Source organism: Ahaetulla prasina, chromosome 12 (genome assembly GCF_028640845.1).
Source record: "Ahaetulla prasina isolate Xishuangbanna chromosome 12, ASM2864084v1, whole genome shotgun sequence".
In the NCBI taxonomy this organism is placed as follows: Eukaryota; Metazoa; Chordata; class Lepidosauria; order Squamata; family Colubridae; genus Ahaetulla; species Ahaetulla prasina.
The window spans coordinates 30,500,537-30,517,066 of NC_080550.1; the positions used below are offsets into that span (position 1 = coordinate 30,500,537).

The 16,530-nt window shown below is 42.8% G+C and overlaps 1 protein-coding gene across 8 annotated transcripts in view; it reads right to left on the minus strand.

Moving 5' to 3' along the window:
* The window catches only part of CPNE2 (copine 2), a 223,973-nt gene that overhangs the window by 184,370 nt on the left and 23,073 nt on the right, over nucleotides 1–16,530 (minus strand). For 6 of the 8 annotated variants that reach the window (XM_058155646.1, XM_058155648.1, XM_058155647.1 and 3 more), the window contains exon 2: nucleotides 7,566–7,762. In XM_058155646.1, coding sequence (XP_058011629.1) covers nucleotides 7,566–7,733 — 168 coding nt within the window. In that variant the 5' untranslated portion in view covers nucleotides 7,734–7,762. Of the gene's footprint in view, nucleotides 1–7,565; nucleotides 7,763–10,834; nucleotides 10,878–16,530 lie in introns of all 8 variants that reach the window. The other 2 variants (XM_058155643.1, XM_058155644.1) reach the window with 1 other exon arrangement.

Genomic DNA, 16,530 nt, shown 5'->3' on the forward strand with positions numbered 1-16,530 from the left:
GCCCCGTGCCCAACTCACCAGAAGGTCTTCATCGGACTCTGATGTGGTTTTGCTGTCGTCAGTATCGGTCGACGCTTCGCCTTCCTCCTTGATGGGCGTGCCCTTCTTGGCAACGCCCTCCCCCACTTTTGCCGGTTTACGCGCCTTAGCCGCTGGTTTCACTGGTTCCTTTTCACCACCAGAGGTCGCGCTTGGTATCAACTTAACCCTACAGTCGGCTGTTCGGTGGCCTTCTTTTCCACATCTGTAGCATGCAGACGAACGTGGTCTTCCTCCCTCCAATCTAGGGACGTCCCTATAGGTGCCTTCTGGAGAACGGCCAAGGGATGGCCCTCCAGTGCGCTGTCTTCTGCCACGGTCCTTCACTAGCTCGATTTCCATCTCTGCTGCCAGGGTGTACCAGCCATACAGCGTAGTTGGAGAGGCTCGTGCTCGACAACGTTCGTAGAGATCTCCATTCAGACCATCTTTGAAAATGTCCACAAGGGTCACCTCCGACCACCCTCTCATCAAGGGAACTAAATCACTGAACTCCTGGTTATAATCAGCCACCGGTCTCCTCCCTTGCCTGATGGTTTCATCGACCTTGGCCTTTTGCTCTGTCAGGGGGTCCTCAAACCTCCTCCTCAGTGCAGTCATAAAATGCTCGTAGTTTTGCAGTAAGGGGGAGTGGTTGGTATATAACGACACATACCACGCAGCTGCTCTTCCGGTCAAATTGTGGGTCACAGCTCTCACTTGTGCTGCCTGTGACCAATAATCTTCCCCCCAGTCTATCATGTGGTCATTCACTTTCGCCAGGAACAGTCCCAACTCCTTCGCATTTCCATCAAATTTCTCTGATATGGGGGGAATTTTTGGCTTTTTCCTTCCCCTGCGCAGCCTTGCTTGGTCAGCAGGTGGCGCGCGGCCCCCATCCAATTCAGCTTCCTCTGGGGAGAGGGTTCCCGGCTCTGGCTCTTCAGAAATCTCACCGCCCTGGGAATCACCTCTAGTTGGCCCCTTTGTATTATCTTCCTCCTCTTCTCCCTCCCACCTGGAGGACCGAATAGGGGATTCATACCTTTGGCGAGCTGCTTGCCTTACTTTCACTTCACGGAAAAGACGCAAGGCTTCCTCCAACTGGAGTTTGTCCCTTATCTCTTGTTCTGCTTCCGAAAGTCTTTCTTTTCTTTTCTTTCCTTTAGTTACTCCAGAGGGAAGCTCTTCGGTGCTTGGTTTCCACCCTTCCTCTTCCAGCTTTAATTGCTCTGCCCACCGAGCTCTGCAATCTTCCAGCTCAGGGTTAAAAGTGTCAGCAGAAATTCCTCCGGACGCCTCCCCCAGCTCAGCCGGCAGCTGGCCTTCCATCACATTGGGGTTTTCTCCCCCCCCCCCCCGGTATTGCGATTGCAATTCTGGTTGGTAGACATGATGATGAGATCCAACTTAATGTCAGGCTACCTCCGACTATAATTAGGAAAGAATTCACCTTGACTTCATTTGGAATAAAGACAAGTACTTTTACTTTTTACAGTCTTGATAGCAGCCAAGCTAAGTTGGATCTGAGACAAAATATGGCTAACATATCATATCCCCCCAATTGTCCCTCCTCCTCCAGGAGGTCAGGCTGGTCTGGTCCAATGCCAGCTCCTTCTCGGCCCCTCGTGGTAATCTTCTTCCACAGGTCTCTAGATGTCAGTCATCTTAGGAATGCAGTGTCTGTTAGAAAAACCCGCGCTGATAACACTCAGTCGTTAATCATCCCTCCCCCACTGTTATGTCAGCCGACACTCTTAATAGGCTCCTTTCCCTTACCCTGTACGGTGGTATGATACATGTCATTTCCTTAATAGTTTTATAATACAGAAATAAACATTTCACATTCTATCTACTGATATAATCATTCAAAAGTATATGAAGATTGGAGTGGAGGCTGACATTGTCTATCTAGACCCGTTCCAGTCCGGCTTCCGGCCCAGATACAGTACGGAGACAGCTTTGGTCGCACTGGTGGATGATCTCTGGAGGGCCAGGGATAGGGGTTACTCCTCTGCCCTGGTCCTATTAGACCTCTCAGCGGCTTTTGATACCATCGACCATGGTATCCTGCTGCGCCGGTTGGAGGGGTTGGCAGTGGGAGGCACCGTTTATCGGTGGTTCTCCTCCTACCTCTCTGACTGGACGCAGACGGTGTTGACAGGGGGGCGGAGATCGACTCCAAGGTGCCTCATGTGTGGGGTGCCGCAGGGGTCGATTCTCTCACCCCTTCTGTTCAACATCTATATGAAGCCACTGGGTGAGATCATCAGTGGCTTTGGGGTGAGATACCAACTGTACGTTGATGATACTCAGCTGTACTTTTCCACCCCGGGCCACCCCAGTGAAGCTGTTGAAGTGCTGTCCCGGTGTTTGGAAGCCGTACGGGTCTGGATGGGGAGGAACAGGCTCAAACTTAATCCCTCCAAGACGGAGTGGCTGTGGATGCCGGCACCTCGGTACAGTCAGCTGCAGATGCGGCTGTCTGTCGGGGGTGAGTCATTGGCCCCGATGGAGAAGGTACGCAACTTGGGCATGCTCCTGGATGGTCGGTTGTCCTTTGAAGATCATTTGGCGACCGTCTCCAGGAGAGCTTTTTATCAGGTTCGCCTGATCCGCCAGTTCGTCCTTCCTGGACGGGATGCCTTATGCACAGTCACTCATGCTCTCGTTACCTCTCGCCTGGACTACTGCAATGCTCTCTACATGGGGCTCCCATTGGAGAGGACCCGGGGGCTTCAGCTAGTTCAGAACGCGGCTGCGCGGGTTATTGAGGGAGCGGTTCGGAGCTCCCACATAAGACCTATCCTGCGCAGACTGCACTGGCTACCTGTTGTTTTCCGGGTGCGCTTCAAGGTATTGGTTACCATCTTTAAAGCGCTCCATGGCTTAGGACCGGGCTATCTACGGGACCGTCTACTGCCGGCCTCTATCTCCCATCGTCCGGTGCGCTCCCACAGAGAGGGACTCCTCAGGGTGCCGTCAGCCAAACAGTGTCAATTGGCGGCCCCCAGGGGGAGGGCCTTCTCTGTGGGGGCTCCAACCCTGTGGAACCAACTTCCCCTCGGACTTCGACATTTACCTGACCTTACGACCTTTCGCCGCGAACTTAAAACTTATTTATTTCGTATGGCTGGACTAGCTTGATTTTTACCTTTGAATTTTAATTGAATTTGATGGGTTTTTAAAGTTTTGTAATTTTATGGGGGAGTGTGTTATTTTAACATTTGGGCAAATTTAAATTAGTTTTTTTAAGGGATGTTTTTAACTATTGTGTGTATCTGTATTTTATCTGCCTGTTCACCGTCCTGAGTCCTTCGGGAGCAGGGCGGTATACAAATTAAAATATTCATTCATTCATTCATATTCATAAACTGTTTCAACCCCTACCCTCAAAACGACGCTATAGAGCACTGCACACCAGAACAACTAGACACAAGAACAGTTTTTTCCCGAAGGCCATCACTCTGCTAAACAAATAATTCCATCAACACTGTCAGACTATTTACTGAATCTGCACTACTATTAATCGTTTCATAGTTCCCATCACCAATCTCTTTCCACTTATGACTGTATGACTATAACTTGTTGCTGGCAATCCTTATGATTTATATTGATATATTGACCATCAATTGTGTTGTAAATGTCGTACCTTGATGAACGTATCTTTTCTTTTATGTACACTGAGAGCATTTGCACCAAGACAAATTCCTTGTGTGTCCAATCACACTTGGCCAATAAATTCTATTCTATTCTATTCTAGTGGGCGTTCCAGTTTTCATGGTGGGCATTAGGGGTTTTGTCTGATACTGAAGCACTTTCCTTTTTTTAAATTTAATTGACTTTTTAAAAAAATTTCATAGCATTATTTAAAAACATTTTCATTAGGTTTTCATAATTTATGCTTCTATGTATGCAAAGTATAAATAAAAAGATAGTTTTAACTACAGTAAGTTGTTTTATAAAGATTTATTCTGCCAAACTTAGCGAAAGTCCGACATAAAGTATTTGGTAAGTAATTATTATTATATGCTTTAACTTGCTGTAACTCTGCTTTATAAATTTGATAAAGTAAAATTACTTCCCTACTTTATAAATCACCATTACTGTGGAACCAGTGGGCGGTTAGAAAATTTTACTGCTAACAGAGATACAAAAGTGGGCGGTAGGTATAAAAAGGTTGATTACCCCTGTGTTAGATAAAGAAAGAAATACTGCTAATCCTCGATCTACGACCACAATGGAGCCCAAAAATTCCATTGCTAAGCGAGACAGTTGTCATTTTTTTTTTGCCAACTGAATCACTACGTTTGTTCAGTGAGCAACACGGTGGTTAAGTCAATCCGGCTTCCCCATTGACTTTGCTTGTCACAGGGTCGAAAAAGGGGATCATGTGACACTGGGACTCCGCAACTATCATAAATATGAGTTCCCAAAAGTCTGAATTTCGATCACACAACCATGGGGATGCCCTAACAATCATAAGTGTGAAAAATGGTCATGAGTCACTTTTTTTCAGCGCCGTTGTAACTTCGGTCACTAAATTATCTGTTGAAACTACTTGCATCTGTATTTTACCAAATCTGAGAACTATAAAATATCGGTCAGAGTGCAGACACCACAATAACTCCAAATTCTTTCGAATTCTGCTGCCAGAATTTATCCCCAGTTTATAATTTTGGTTTCTGAAAACCGGAACAAGCCAGCAGGTGGACTTGTCAGAATCTTTTGCTAAACAAACTCTGGAGGGTTGATTTCTGGTTTATTTTGGCATCTCCTTGTAGAATATGAGAAAATTCAAAAATAAAATAGTATGTAGGTATATAGGTTATAAATGTATATAAGCGGAGATTCAATTTTGCTTAGGCAGGGGGTTGGACTGAATGACCTGCAGGGTCCCTTCCAGTTCTGTTACTCTGTTAAATTTGTTAGACATTATTCTGTTTTAAGATAGTGGAGAAAAGACATGCTGAAAATGTAACAATGTTGTATTAGGATAAATATTTGTTTGAGGCCTGTTAGAAAGAGGCCCAGCTAAAGGGAAATTCCTTAATGCCAAGGCAGTAAAGATAAGGAAGAGCCTTGCTTGCAAAATATTTTATGGGTATTATAGGGAGGTGTTGATGAAAATGAAATTAGAGAAAGATGATGTTGTCCCTGAAGGTGCCCCGGATTAGCTGTGATCGGTCACTGGATCCAATGTAGGAGGCGCATGGGGGGGGGAACTATAAAATGTAATGCTTTTGAAATTTCAGGTGTGGCTTCCTGGCTCAAACTCCTTTGTTGAGATCTGCTGGGATACCACCCTATTTTGCAAAATTGCTTTTTTTTTTTTTTAATAAACTCTCTTTTCATTGACCCATGCTTGTTGGCTGAATTCATTTCCAACATCCTCTTGATAAGAAGGGCCAACTAAGAGCAGCCACAAAAACAAAAACATTGGTGTGCTTTGCTCATGCATAATGTACTTGTTTTGTGGAGGAAACGTCAAAAGCTCTTTCCTAATTTGTCACCTAGGAAAAACTGCTAGAAGACGGTTTTTGCATTCTGTATGCAGTGAATTTTTCTGGTCCAGATTGTAGTTGAGGGTCTAGGACCCTTAATTCTAAACAAATTCAGTCTGTTTAAGCAATATATTATGTCACCAAAAAAAAAAAACAAGATTAAATTTAAACAAGCTGACCAGGTTCTTTGAATGCAACAACTCCAACTTTAACTGAATTCTTAATCATATGGTCAGAATTGAACTGAAGACAGCAACCTTGTGCCTCTCTCTTTTTGAGATTTAAATGTATTCAACTCCTCCATCTCGCCTCCCTGGGCCTCATCCCGGAGGAACACGCACAATATTAATACATGGAATGAGCTTTATTTCTCTTCTACTCGGATCCACAATTCCTATTTTAGAACTGACCTATTAAGGACATATCTTAATTAGACAGCAAAGTACTGAAGTCTTGAGAGAGATGAAGAGAAGACTAAATTTTGAATCAAAGGCCTAGACAGTCCATAATTATGTTTCTACAAGAAGCCTACTGTGTAAAGACCTCAAGCAAGAAGATTTTTATTTTTTTAAAAAACTTAATTGGGCTGAGAACAATTAACCAGTGGAATGGCTGGCCTTCAGAAGTTGTGGATGTTTCATCACATGAGGCTTTTAAGAGGAGATCGGACAACCATTTGTTCTGAAATGGTATGAGGTTTCCTGATTGATCGGGGGTTGGACTAGAAGACCTCCAAGATCCCTTCCAACTCTGTTATTCTATTCTATTCTATTCTATTCTATTCTATTCTATTCTATTCTATTCTATTCTATTCTATTCTATTCTATTCTATTCTATTTCTATTTTATTCTATTCTATTCTAATTCTCTTCTCTACTCTTCTATTCTATTTCTATTCCTTTTGTTGTTGTTAGTTGCAAAGTCATGTCTGACCCATCGTGACCCCATGGACAATGTTCCTCCAGGCCTTCCTGTTCTCTACCATCCCCTGGAGTCCATTTAAGCTCACACCGACTGCTTCAGTGACTCCATCCAGCCACCTCGTTCTCTGCCGTTCCCTGTGGAGTCAGTGTGTATTGCAAGGTACAAGGTCTGAGCTGTAATTCGGCCCTGTTAATCCTTGGTCAGACAACTGAGTCAACTGTCAGCGATTTCCAATACACGTACAAGTAAGAGGAAAACATAACCTAATTTGGCAGTTGGGGAAACAGATACTGTTGTAAGAAACAAACTTAAGATAATAGATCCTGCTACGTGACAGTTGTGTTATCATGCTTTGCTTCCCCAATAAAAGGCGTGCGCTCAGAGCAATCTGGGCCACCCACCCCGAGAAAGCAATGGTGTCTGAGTTCTTATTGGGAAGGTAGCCCGTGTTCTTAACACGCACCCTTGCGAGGGCCTGATCCATCTGCAAACAGCATCCCTGCGGGGACCCTACGAGTCAACGAAGAAGACCCACCCTAGATGACAACGACGCAACAGTTCCCTTCTTCTTTTGCCCTCAGTCGTACCCAGTATTAGGCTCTTCTCCAGGGAGTCCTTCCTTCTCATTAGGTGGCCAAAGTATTTGAGTTTCATCTTCAGGATCTGGCTTCTAAAGAGCTGTCAGGGTTGATCTCCTATTCCTATCCTATCCTATCCTATCCTATCCTATCCTATTCTATTCTATTCTATTCTGAATCATATCCTATTCTACTCTACCCTACTCTATTCTACTCTAGTCTACTCTAGTCTACTCTATTCTATTTTTATTTCTGTTCCATTCCATTCAATTCGTCTTCTCTTTGACATTCCTTTAGGTACATGAAAAGAGATATCTGTTGGACACTAGAAGACAAAGGCATGTTTGTCTGGACACAGCCCCAAAAAGCCAAAACTGTCCATCCCCTTGGAAAGAAGATATCCTATAAACAGGACCCTATCTCAGCTTTCTGTCCAGACTCAGCCTCCATTGCTGACCCACCTGGTCACTGCATCACCTACCTGTAAGAATTAAGACTTTGAGCACAAGTTAGAAAGATTCGGGACAATCTTTGGGTCTTACCTCTGTCCATTTTTCATTGATTTCCATAAATAAGACACAAAAAGGATCCGATTTTGAGGTCACATCTCTGTCCAAAAGGTTTTGACCACACACAGACAGTTCCACTTTGCAAACACAATTCGGGGTTCCCACTGGCACAGATGGGGTGGGGCTGATGGTGTAGGCCATTGGGTCAGGCAGAAGCAGCTCTTGGCAATCTGCAGGATAGAAAGAGGCAGGTTAGCAAACAAAAGGGAATGAAAGTAAAATGGGAAAAATAAGCCCAACTGTTGGGGCATCCTCATGGTCTCATGTGATCAAAATTTAGACATTAGGCAACTGGCCCATGTTTATAATGGTTGCAGTTGTCCTGTGATCAGCCTTTGCGAAAAAGTCTATGACAGTGATGGCAACAGTGGTGGGTTGCTACCGGTTCACCCCGGATTGGGCAAACTAGTAGCGGCGGCAGGAGGGAGGCTCTGCTCACCTGCTCGGATGTCTCTGCACATGTGCCCATGAGTGAACCGGCGACGTCTGAAATTGAAACCCACTACTGGGTGGCAAACTGTTCTGTCCCCCTTTGCCTCTGTCCGAGCGATGGCTTAATTAGCCGGCACTATGAGCTCTGGCAGCAAAATAGCGAGCGTATGCCAAGTGTTTCTGTTATCTCCCTCAATGCCGATGAGTCAAACAGTACTTCAGCTCTTAGTTAAGCAGTTAATTTGCCTGCTACAAAGAGGCACAGCAGCTCTTGCTGCCTTTATATCCTGTGGGATGTGGCTCCATGACTCAGCATTTCCTAGGCCTGCCCCACCCCTGCTTCTGTTGTTCCCTCCTCTCCTGCCTACGAAACCTAGGGTCCAGCCAGGCCTGATTGCCATCAGCTGGGTCTGGAGGCATGGCCTGGGGAGGGAAAGAGTCAGGGGACAGAGGCCTCATTATCTCTTCCACCTGGCCTGCCTCTGGCTTCTGGAGCTGAGCCAGGGAGGCTAGTGCTTCCGAGGTAAGTCCTGACGGCCCTTCCCCCTCACTGTCCAAGTCACTTTCTGGCAGGAGGCCCAGTTCAGGGGGTGCAGACACAACCCAAACCTTTTACTCACCGAGTGCCAAACAGGTACATGCTTCGCACACTTCATGCATGCATGTGCTATATGTGCTAATGCGCGTCTCCTCCCCCATGCGCTGCGCATGCAACCGCACCATCTGCGCATGAGCATGGCTTTCACATGTGTGGCCCTCCATGCGCTGCACATGCAACCACACCGTCTGCACATGTGCACGGCTTTCATGCAGCTCCCCCCATGTGCTGGGGTGTAATCACACCATCTGCACATGCATGCGGTTTCCGTGTGTGCAATGCATACATGCAAATGCCATATCTTTGTACAAACACTGCACTCTCGCACTCATGCGCAAATGTGCACGTATCCTCATGTGAGCTCCAAAGACCAGCTGGGTCTCCTAAATTGTACATATGCGCACCGGAGGCCCGAATACCAGCTGGGGTACATGCACATGCACAGCTGCAGGTGAGTTGGTGACAGCTTGGTTGACCGGACAGATGGCTCTGCGTGCCATCTCGGGCACTCATGCCATAGGTTCACCATCATGGGTCTATGGAGATTCTCAGTTATCCAGGTCAGGATTGTCCCATAGTTAAAAGTTTTAGATTTTTAGCCATACATCTTGGGATAGACTCCCTTTGAATGCTGTGGGAGTCTGAACACATTTCCAGAAAAATTGCAGGAACCGTTTGCACCACTCAGGTGATCTTAAGGAAATAGAAAAACCTCCAAGTGGCCTCAATGATTCTCTATAAGGATGCAAATGACCAGCTATCTGCAAGGAATATAAATCCTTCCATTCCCCACTAACCAGTCAGAGCTGAAAAAGCTTCTTGGATGAGAAGCTAAATGTCTTCAAAGAAAAACCAAAAAGTCCAATTGCCTCTTGAAAAAGCACCTTTGGAACAACCATGACCTGAAGAACTGAGAATCTCCATAACATTTAGCTATCGGATTTGGGATGAATACCCTCCGGATGGTGCAGGAATATGAATGGATTTCCTGTTATGTTGCTCTTTAACCTCTATTTCACCCCTAAAATTTTATTCTCCATTGAGAGGTATGGAAATATTGTCTACCAGTTTATGTTCACATTCATTTCTAGAGCTGAGGTGGTGCAATGTTTAGAGTCCAGCACTGCAGACTACTTCAGCTGACTGCTAGCTGCAGTTTGGCAATTCAAATCTCACCGGCTCAAGGTTGACTCAGCCTCCCGTCCTTCCCAGGTGGGTAAAATGAGAACCCAGATTGTTGGGGGCAAGATGCTGACTCTGTAAACTGCTTAGAGAGGGCTGTAAAGCACCGTGAAATGATATATAAGTCTAAGTGCTATTGCTATTGCTAGTGCCAAACAAAGAAGATAAGAGTGAGTGAATTTAGGAAAAACAGTGATCATCATCAGTCACAACAACTTCCACCCAAGATAGCTATCTCATTCTACCTAATGACAGTTCTTTAAGGAAGTATATGCTTCAAATGAGATTGTGGACCAATCTAGACAGTTTACCAATCCAAAAAGCTTTTCTGGAGTACAGGTAGTCATTACCTTATCACCACAATTGGAACCAGAATTCCCATTGCTAAGCAAAATGAGGACTTTTATAACCTTTAGAACAGTTGTTAAGTGAACCACTGTAGTTGCTAAATAAATTAAGTACATCGTATTGCTTCCCCCATTGGCTTTGCTTGTCAGAAACTGGTTGGGAAGGTCGCAAAAAGTGATTGTGTGGGACCCTGGGACACTGCAATTGTTGTAAATACATGACAGTTGCCAAGCACCCAAATTTTAATCGTGTGACCATGGGAATGCTGTGACAGTTGTAACTATAAGAACCAGTTGCAAGTCACTTTTTTCAGTCCTACTGTAATTATGAAGGGTCACTGAACAAATCATTGTAAGTTGAGGACTACCTGTATACCTTTGTCTCCAAACTGACGATATCTGGAAGAACTCTCTGACAAATTGAAAGACAAAAAGGACAAGTACAAAAAATAGAAAGAGGGACACCCAACCAGAGGTGGTATTCAGCCGGTTCAGACCAGTTCACCCAAACCAGTAGCAGAGATCACGGGTGGGCCCGCCACCTGTCCCAGTGCTATGCCGTCCTATTTAGCCATGTTTTCAAGGCTGGGTGCATGCACAAGCAAAGCACATGTGCGAAGGCTGGGCTCATGTGCGGAAGGTGCGTGCATGGCAAATCAGTGATAACAATATCTGAAACCTACCTCTGCACTCAGCTAAGGCAGAATATTAGCAGATAGCCCGAATCTGAAAAGATGAAGTCAGGCTCAGAATGAACAAAGACTTGCAACAAAAGTCAACAATAATTTTAAAAAAAGTTTCTTCCAATATATAAATAACAAGATAAAAATCAAGGAAGCAGTCGGTCCACTAAAGAGAGAAGACGGCAAGGATGTAAAAGGCAACAGAAAGAAAGCACAGCTGCTTAACTCATTCTTTGCATTGGTCTTCATGCAAAAAGAAACTATAGCCCAGGGGTGAAATGCTCCCAGTTCGGACCAGATCGTCTCTTCCCAAAATCCCAAAAGCTTCAACCAAAACCTACCAGAAACGTAACTGTAAAAACAGATTGGAAATAAAAGTTAAAATAAGCAAAAAAAAAATAAATAGTAAGAAAACACCTATCTGATCTTGATGAATACAAATTACCAGGACCTGACAGATTACATCCCAGAGTTCTAAAGGAACTGGAAAATGTCATCTCAGAACCACTGTACCACATCTTTCAAAAATTCTGGAACACCGGGGAACTACCAGAGGATTGGAAAAGAGTTGATGCAGTTCCCTTGTCTTGATAAAGGAGCAGTCATGAAGATTTTTGAGCTAGGTGCTCATTATTTTCTGGAGCTGATTTGCTAGTTGTTAAGATTGCAACTCTACTAGGAAGGTGTGATCTGAAAGAATGGTGTGATACGATTAACTTTACCTTCATGGTGATGGTACTTTTCCACTTCCGGTGTGTTAGGAGAGAGCGAGTGCACTTCAGGTCACTTCTCTTAAAGGCTGCTATCTTCTACGACCAAAGAATGGGACTTTCTTTGCCATGGCCCCCAAGTTCTAGAACAGCACCCACCTGTGATGTTTGTGAATATCTGAATTTCCATCCCATTGGTGACTCTCCCTTCTTGAGCTAAGGTTTGTTCAGATATTCGTGAATATCTGAATTTCCATCCCGTTGGTGACTTTTCCTTCTCGAGCTAAGGTTTGTTTTGTCTCTTCGAGCAAAACCACTGAGTAATTCAACCTCCAAACACTTTTTAAGGTGGGTTTGCAAAGATGGTTCAAGCCAGCAGGAATGTGTTCAGCAACCTTCAGACAGGAAACTGTTTGTTTTTATAATCCAGCAACAAGGAAATACAAGATTATCAGTGTGATGGATTGCAAATCAACAATTAAAAGACTTGGTTTAAAATAGGCCCAAACTGCTTTGTTATACTGGTTATAAGTAACTGCTAAGCGTCAGACTTCTGGTTGGTGACATGAAGGAACAGCGTGCTGTAACCGAAACCAAAACTTCTCCACCAGGAGCTCTTTTTAGGGCATCCTCGAGCCTGCAGTATTTGAGGAATAAAAGGGGAAGCTCCAAAGCCCCTGGGTGACACACAATGGCCAGGGAGGAAAAGGAGCAATCCCTTAAATCCGGTGGATAAAAAGTCGGCCTGGAGGCTGACTAGGAGCGATGGCAGCCATATAGTGTGGAAGCAAAAAGTGATAAGAACGCTTTTGAGTGGTAGAAGAAGTGGACTCATAAGAAGATGAAAAGAAACTGGAGAAATGGAGGCACGAAATAATAGAGGCGCAGAGGGAGTGGACAATATAAAAAATGGCATATAAAACATTTGCTAGACCAATTCTTGAATACAGCTCACCTGTCTGGAACCCATACCTCATTTCGGACATTAATACAATTGAGCGTGTCCAGAAATATTTTACAAGAAGAGTTCTCCACTCCTCTGATTACAACAAAATACCTTATGCCACCAGACTTGAAATCCTAGATTTAGAAAATTTAGAACTCCACTGCCTTCGACATGACCTGAGTTTAACTCATAGAATCATCTGTTACAATGTCCTTCCTGTTGAAGACTACTTCAGCTTCAATCGCAACAATACAAGAGCACACAATAGATTTAAGCTTAATGTGAACCGCTCCAATCTTGATTGCAGAAAATATGACTTCAGTAACAGAGTTGTTAATGCCTGGAATACACCAGACTCTGTGGTCTCTTCCCAAAATCCCCAAAGCTTTAACCAAAAACTATCTACTATTGACCTCCCCCCATTCCTAAGAGGTCTGTAAGGGACGTGCATAAGAGCACCAACGTGCCTACCGTTCCTGTCTTAATGTTCCCTTTGATTGCATCCAATTTTGTATAGTTATTACATACTTATTTGTTTTCTGAGGTTTTCACGGGTGTTTGTATGTAGGTCTTTGGTTATTCGGGTTTTCTCCCACGTAAAATTGGAAGTGTCTTGGCGACATTTTGACGAAGTCTCATTCATCATCTTCAGGCTTCAGCTTCGTGCTTCTGGGAGCAATGTGTGATTGCAGCTGTTTCTTCCTTTTTAACTGCTAGTGGGGGTTTGAACTGATTGGGTGGGAGCTTGGCTGTGCTCTGATTGGATGGGTTTTTTTTTGTGCTCTGATTGGCTGGGGGTGTGTCCTCCACCCCACCAACACAGGAGGACAAATAAATAAATAAATAACAAATAATAAATAATAATAAATAACTCCACAAAGCGTCGACAGAACAGATCAGAAGCCCACTGTGAAAGAGACTGGAAAGAAGGTTAGTGAGAAAGGAGGATCCCAAAAAGTGGAATAACAAAAGAAGGAAAGACTTGTGGCAGACATAGCACTCTTACAAATGTAAATTAGGACTGGTGACTGTTAAAAAGAAAACAAAAAGCAGATACATGAACTGGAGAGGGGAGTGAAAGAGTTTGAAAGAGACTGAAAGAAACTGATGCAATAGCACAGCAGAAAACTACAGCCAAAAACCTAATCTGTGAAGAGAGAAGAGAGACAACGAAGTATAAAACAAAAACAAAAAATATATATCGTGATGTATGTATGTATGTATGTATGTATGTGTGTATGTATGTATGTATGTATACATATACATATGTAGGTCTTTGGTTATTCGGGTTTTCTCCTGCGTAAAATTGGAAGTGTCTTGGTGACGTTTCAACGAAATCTCATTCGTTATCTTCAGGCTAGGTGTTTACAGCTTCGTGCTTCTAGGAGAAATGTGTGATAGCAGCTGTTTCTTCCTTTTAACTGCTACTGGGGGTTTGAACTGATTGGTTGGGAGCTTGGCTGTGTTCTGATAGGGTGGAGGTGTGTCACGAGTGCCACACAGCATGTCACCACCACACATCCACGTGGAAAGCAAACTCAAACCCACACTGATGATGAAGCATGACCACGGACCAGAAGCCAGACCGCAGCTGCATCATTAGCCTTTTCAAACCCCTCCAATCCATACATGCAGCAGACTGACACCCACTATGAAGTTGTAGCACGACCACGAATGTGAAGCCAAACAACAGCAATGCAGCTCACCAACTCAAATCCCCCTGCATCTCAGACCAACCTGAGCACAACCAAGTCCCCCCCAAACAGAACACACCCCCATCCAATCAGAGCATAGCCAAACCCCCAACCGATCAGAACACACCTCCACCCAATCAGAACACAGCCGAGCTCCCAACCAATCAGTTCAAACCCCCAACTAGCAGTTAAAAGGAAGAAACAGCTGCTATCACACATTTCTCCTAGAAGCACGAAGCTGTAAACACCTAGCTGAAGATGACGAATGGGATTTCGTCAAAACGTCGCCAAGACATTTCCAATTTTACGAAGGAGAAAACCCGAATAACCAAAGACCTACATACAAACACCCGTGAAAACCTCAGAAAACACATATACATATACATATACATATACATATACATATACATATACATATACATATACATATACATATGTAATTAACTAAACTTGTTAAACTTATAAATAACTATTATACTGTATACTACATTGAAGGATTGAGAGAATGGAATGACATAGAGTATAAAGGATTATTGAATGAACAAATATATTAAGTGAATTATCTGTTTGAATTTGTCTGAAATGGTGTAGGGTTTCCTGCCTGGGCAGGAGGTTGGACTAGAAGACCTCCAAGGTCCCTTCCAACTCTGTTGTTATGTTATTATGAATTAGATAAAATTATACTTGGGACAGAAATTAATTAGCAAGATTTATAAATTTCTGTTGCGGTACAAAATGGAAGAGGAGATAGTGAAAGGTACAATGATTAAATGGGCACAGAATTTTAATTATACAATAGATTTGGAGAGATGGGAAGCAATGTGGCAAGTAAATTCAAAATTAACATTATCCATGGCATACAAGGAAAACCAGTTGAAGATATTTTACAGATGGCACCTTCCACCTACAAGACTTGCAAAGATGTTCCCAAATAATAATTCAACATGTTGGAAATGCAAAAAAACTCAGGGAACACATTACCATCTATGGTGGACGTGTCCAGCGGCAAAAAAATTCTGGGCAAATATTAAAAAATGGCTAGAAAAAATAACAGAACAACCAGTTGAAAGCAAACCGGAAACATTTTCATTAGGAATTTTTACAAGACCATATACCAAAGAAATAATATATTTGATTCTACTTATTATAACAGCTGTACGAATAACTTATGCACAAAAATGGAAACAGGAAGGGATACCAACAGATGAAGAAGTAATAAGGAAAGTTTTAGAGTGTGCCGAAATGGACAAGTTAACAAAAGAAATCAAAGAGAAAGAAGAGACAGATTATTATACAATCTGGAATAAATGGTATGAATGTCTTGAATCTAGAAATAAAGGAGGAAAATAAAGGGGAGAAACTAGAAGGTATAGAATGTATTAGGAATGTATAATATGTAAATAACAAATATATAAGAATCTGGAAAAGTAAAGCTATTAATATTAGAAAAATGAATAGTGATGAAAAGGGAGAAATAATAAAGCACAAGATGTATGTAAGATAGTATATAAACATGTATAAATTCAGTATTATAGGTGATAGGGATTATAGAGTAATAAAGGATAATGGGACAAGAAGAATATAAAGATTATAAAGGGAATTGGGAGAAAATGTAAACATTAGGAGATCACTGCTACGAAACAGTTGTAAAAAGGGAATGTACGTTATGTGTTTTGTGTTTGTTATGTTTTTTGTTTTTTTTATTTTGTATTTTTATTTTGGCTGTAAACCGCCCTGAGTCCTTCGGGAGAAGGGCGGTATACAAATTAAAATAATAATAATAATAATAATAGGATGATGATGATGATGATGTTGTGTTGTGTTATAAAATTTTTAAAAAATTAAAAAAAGTAACTGATATATGTCAAACCATGACTTCAGCTAGCTTTAGATGCTTTGCCCAACTTCCTTCTGAAGCTTAACCACAAATACAACACAGAAACTATTCTTCTGTACCTAACTTGCTTCTAGTGTTTGCTAACTATTTCCTGCTACAGTTTAAACATTGACTTAGCTCAGGAGCTCCAGGCTAAAACATTTATTAATATATACACTGCTTCATTTCATCCATGGTGGCTACAAGAAATTTAAATTAGTCATCAGAATTATCTTTATTCAAAAGCAAGCCCCATTACAGGCAGTCCTCAATTTATGGCCATAATTGAGTCTGGCAATTATAGTTATAAGCTGTGATGGTCATAAAGTGGGTCACTGCATGACTGGACCTGTTTTTACAACCTTTCTTGTAATGGCTGTAAAGTGAACACCACAACTGTTAACTGAACTCATTGTTCACTATGGACTGGTTTTTGCCAGAAATAAGAAGTAAACCCCCATTTCCTGCCA